The following is a 3,512-nucleotide window of genomic DNA, read 5'->3' as shown; positions in this document are numbered from 1 at the left end:
GGTATTCTTTATATATCATTATTGGAAGATATTCTTTATATATCATTAATGCTTCCAAAATTTTATTAGAAATACAAATTGTAATTCAATTAATGATAAAAGGCCTTAAGCGAAAGCTTCCTTCCACCTTATACATACACTTTTAATTTTGAAATTTTTATCCTTCCACAATATTAACATTTTCTTAATACACTCTTTCATATCTATATATTCATCCATTAATTTAATTTTTAATCATATTTTTTCAATTATTATTTCTAAACAATTTAACATAATAAGATTATAAATACACTAACAATATCTTACATTCAAAATGACTCACTACAAACATTACTATTTTTTTCCATTTTGGAACTCCATTCTTAAAATACTAGGAATCAATAAATCATTACTACTATAAATTGTTGAAGTCATTGCTCTCAAGCACTTTGTAATATGAAACTCATTTAAATTTATAGTTTCAAACCTCTAATTGAAACATATTGATAATCCAATAATCCATGAAATATATTGTATTGTTTCTAAAATTTTATTAAAAATACAAATTGTAATTCAATTAATGATAAATAGATATAATTATAAATAATTTTATAGCGATATTAACTTTCTTAATCTTAAAAATTGTAAGATAATAATAATTTTTTATTTTAATATTATTATTGTTTTTAAATAATAAATTGTTGAAATCATTGCTCTCAATCACTTTGTAATATAAAACTCATTTAAATTTATAGTTTCAAACCTCTAATTGAAACATATTGATAAGCCAATAATCCATGAAATATATTGTATTGTTTCTAGAAATACAAATTATAATTCAATTAATGATAATAGATATAATTATACATAATTTTATAACGATATTAACTTTCTTAATCTTAAAAATTGTAAAATAATAATAATTTTTTATTTTAAATAAAAAAAATAAATTGAAGCAATATATAATTTATATAATTACAATAAATTAAAATTATTATAACTATAATTTAGATAAATTATATTATTATAATAAATTATAACTATAATTATGATTTATATTTTCCCTATAATACAATCACTAGATAAATTTTGTATTAGATAATTTTTTGTTGTTGAGTTATTTCAAAACCCACATCCTAAAAGGTTACTCATTTTTTCCAGCATTCCACTTATACATTCTGTGTTGGATTATTTGAAAACCCACACCTTACCACCGCAGGGATCGTCCCCAGCATCCAACTGGCAGAGTAGACCAGTATATTCTTAAATCTTCTTTCTGTTACAGACTATAATAGCATGTATTGTTTCTATGCTGAAAATATAAGGATAACAGGGATCTGGGCTACGGCAAAAAGCTTGTGCTGAATCTTTTTGCCGAAGCTCTTTTAGGTATCTGTACAAAATGCTGAATCGCCTCAGAGGAAAAGCAATGGACGATGGCAAGAATGCTGGCGCTGGAAATGCACAGCGACAATTAAGGTCCGGAATGGAGGCCCGAATTAACAGAGGGCAATGCGCCAAAAACAGCGGAAACATCAACAGAAAACACAGATACGCAGCACAAAAATGGCCGCCGGTGCCTCTGAACCAGCGGAGAACTTATAGGCAGAGAAGTTATCGGCTGATACGTTATCGGCTGATACATTATCGGCCAATAAATTATCAGCTTACAATTTATCAACCTGATAACTTATCGTCCAGAAACTTATCACCTCATAACTTATCGTCTGATAGGTCATTAGTTTATAACTTATCAGCTATAAGTTATTAGTGAGAACTTATCAACTGAGAGATTATTACCTGATAACTTATCGGATAAAAAGTTATCAGTTGATAAGTTATAAGGTAAGACCTTATCGGCTGAGAAGTTATCGCCTGATAACTTATTGCATGATAACTTATCAAACGATAAGCCATGTATGATAAGTTATCACCAAATAACTTATCTTATCGGAGATAATTTATCTGATAATGGCTTATCGGGTGATAAGTTATCAGACAATAAAATTATTGGATGATAGCTTTTGGCATAATAACTTATCTTATCAGGTGATAACTTATCCGATAAGGGATTAACGCTGATAAATTATCAGACTATATAGGCAATAAGTTATCAGACGACGGCGATAAATTATAAACAGGACTTATCGACCAATAAGCTATCAACCAATAAGTTATCGACTGATAAGTCCTTTCAGTTATCAGACAATAGCGTATCAGAAGAGAAGTTATCCTGTAACTTATCGAATATAGCGTATTAGCAGATAAGTTATCTCTGATAACTTATGAATGTAGCGTATCAGAAGAGAAGTTATCCCTGAGAACTTATCGAACAGAGCGTATCAGCAGATAAGTTATGCATTATAATTTATCGTTTGATAAGTTCTAACCTGATATCGTATCGGCCCAGGTTATTTGCAAGTCGAGCATGATTGCAGCCATGGCTAACTTTCTGGATTACGACATCTACGACCTGGAGCTAACCCAAGTGAAGAACAACACGGAACTGAGGAAGCTTCTCATCGCCACCACCAACAAATCGATAATCGTGATAGAAGATATCGACTGTTCTCTCGATCTCTCGGACCGCAAGAAGAAGAAGAAGGCGGCAGAGACAGATGAGGAGAAGGACAAAAAAGCGTCGGAGCCTGGTAAGCCGGATGAGAAGGAAAACGAGGAGAGCAAAGTGACCCTTTCCGGGGTTTTGAACTTCACAGACGGTTTGTGGTCGTGTTGCGGAAGCGAGAGATTGTTCGTCTTCACCACCAACCACATCGACAGGCTCGACCCGGCGCTTCTCCGGTCTGGTCGCATGGACAAACACATTCTCCTCTCATTCTGCACTTTTGGGGCATTCAAGATTCTCGCCAGCAATTATCTCTCCATTGCAGACCATGAGCTCTTTCCCGACATCCAAGATTTAATGGAGGCCGCTCAGATGACACCTGCGGATGTAACCGAACATCTCATGAAGAAGGCTGAGCATCCCACCACTGCCCTCCGGGACCTAATTCAAGCTCTTCGCGAGGCCAAAGAAAGGATAGCTAGTGGCCCTTTGAAGGGCATATCAGAAGAAAATGCTTCTGCAACAGAGGACCAAGTGTAATGTCAGCAAAGTAGGTGAACACATCAATATTTGCTTCGAATTCGGATATCCAGTAGAGGTTATCAACAGCATAGCAGATTCACCGGAAGAAATTTTCATTTCTATTACTACTTGAAGTCAAATTCATATTGTACTCCGTTTTTCTCTGGTTTACTTTCGACTGAATTACAATTTATGGATGCATTGGGATTAATTTATGCACCGACCAACATCGCAGGTCGAAAATTAATCCCAAATCATCCATAGATTGTAGCCTTAGCCAAAATGCTCAAGATAATCCTCGGGCAGGAAGCGTTAATGGAGTCCCACCTCATCTTTAGAGCCTCCAAAAGGTAACTGGTCGGACTCCTGTAGCTTTCCAAATATCTTCGGTGGAGTCCATGAGTGAACATATGTTATACACGTGATCTACTCTTCCTGGTTGTCC

The 3,512-nt window shown here is 34.1% G+C and overlaps 1 protein-coding gene across 1 annotated transcript; it reads left to right on the top strand.

The window, feature by feature from the left end:
• Positions 1-2,419: 2,419 nt before the first annotated feature.
• Positions 2,420-3,085, top strand: LOC149227666 (AAA-ATPase ASD, mitochondrial-like). Its single transcript, XM_089380570.1, has one exon. The coding sequence runs from the start codon at positions 2,420-2,422 to the stop codon at positions 3,083-3,085; it is 666 nt and encodes a 221-aa protein (XP_089236696.1).
• Positions 3,086-3,512: the final 427 nt, after the last annotated feature.

The sequence above is a fragment of the Pinus tabuliformis genome, chromosome J (genome assembly GCF_031772625.1).
Source record: "Pinus tabuliformis cultivar Carrire ecotype Pingquan chromosome J, CPIR1, whole genome shotgun sequence".
NCBI lineage: Eukaryota > Viridiplantae > Streptophyta > Pinopsida > Pinales > Pinaceae > Pinus > Pinus tabuliformis.
Note: the sequence above shows the minus strand (reverse complement) of the source record. Positions and strands in the feature narration are given on the sequence as shown.

What these genes read in the sequence shown, in the direction of transcription:
- LOC149227666 (XM_089380570.1), top strand. Translation starts at nt 2,420, where the DNA reads ATGGCTAACTTTCTGGATTACGACATCTACGACCTGGAGCTAACCCAA.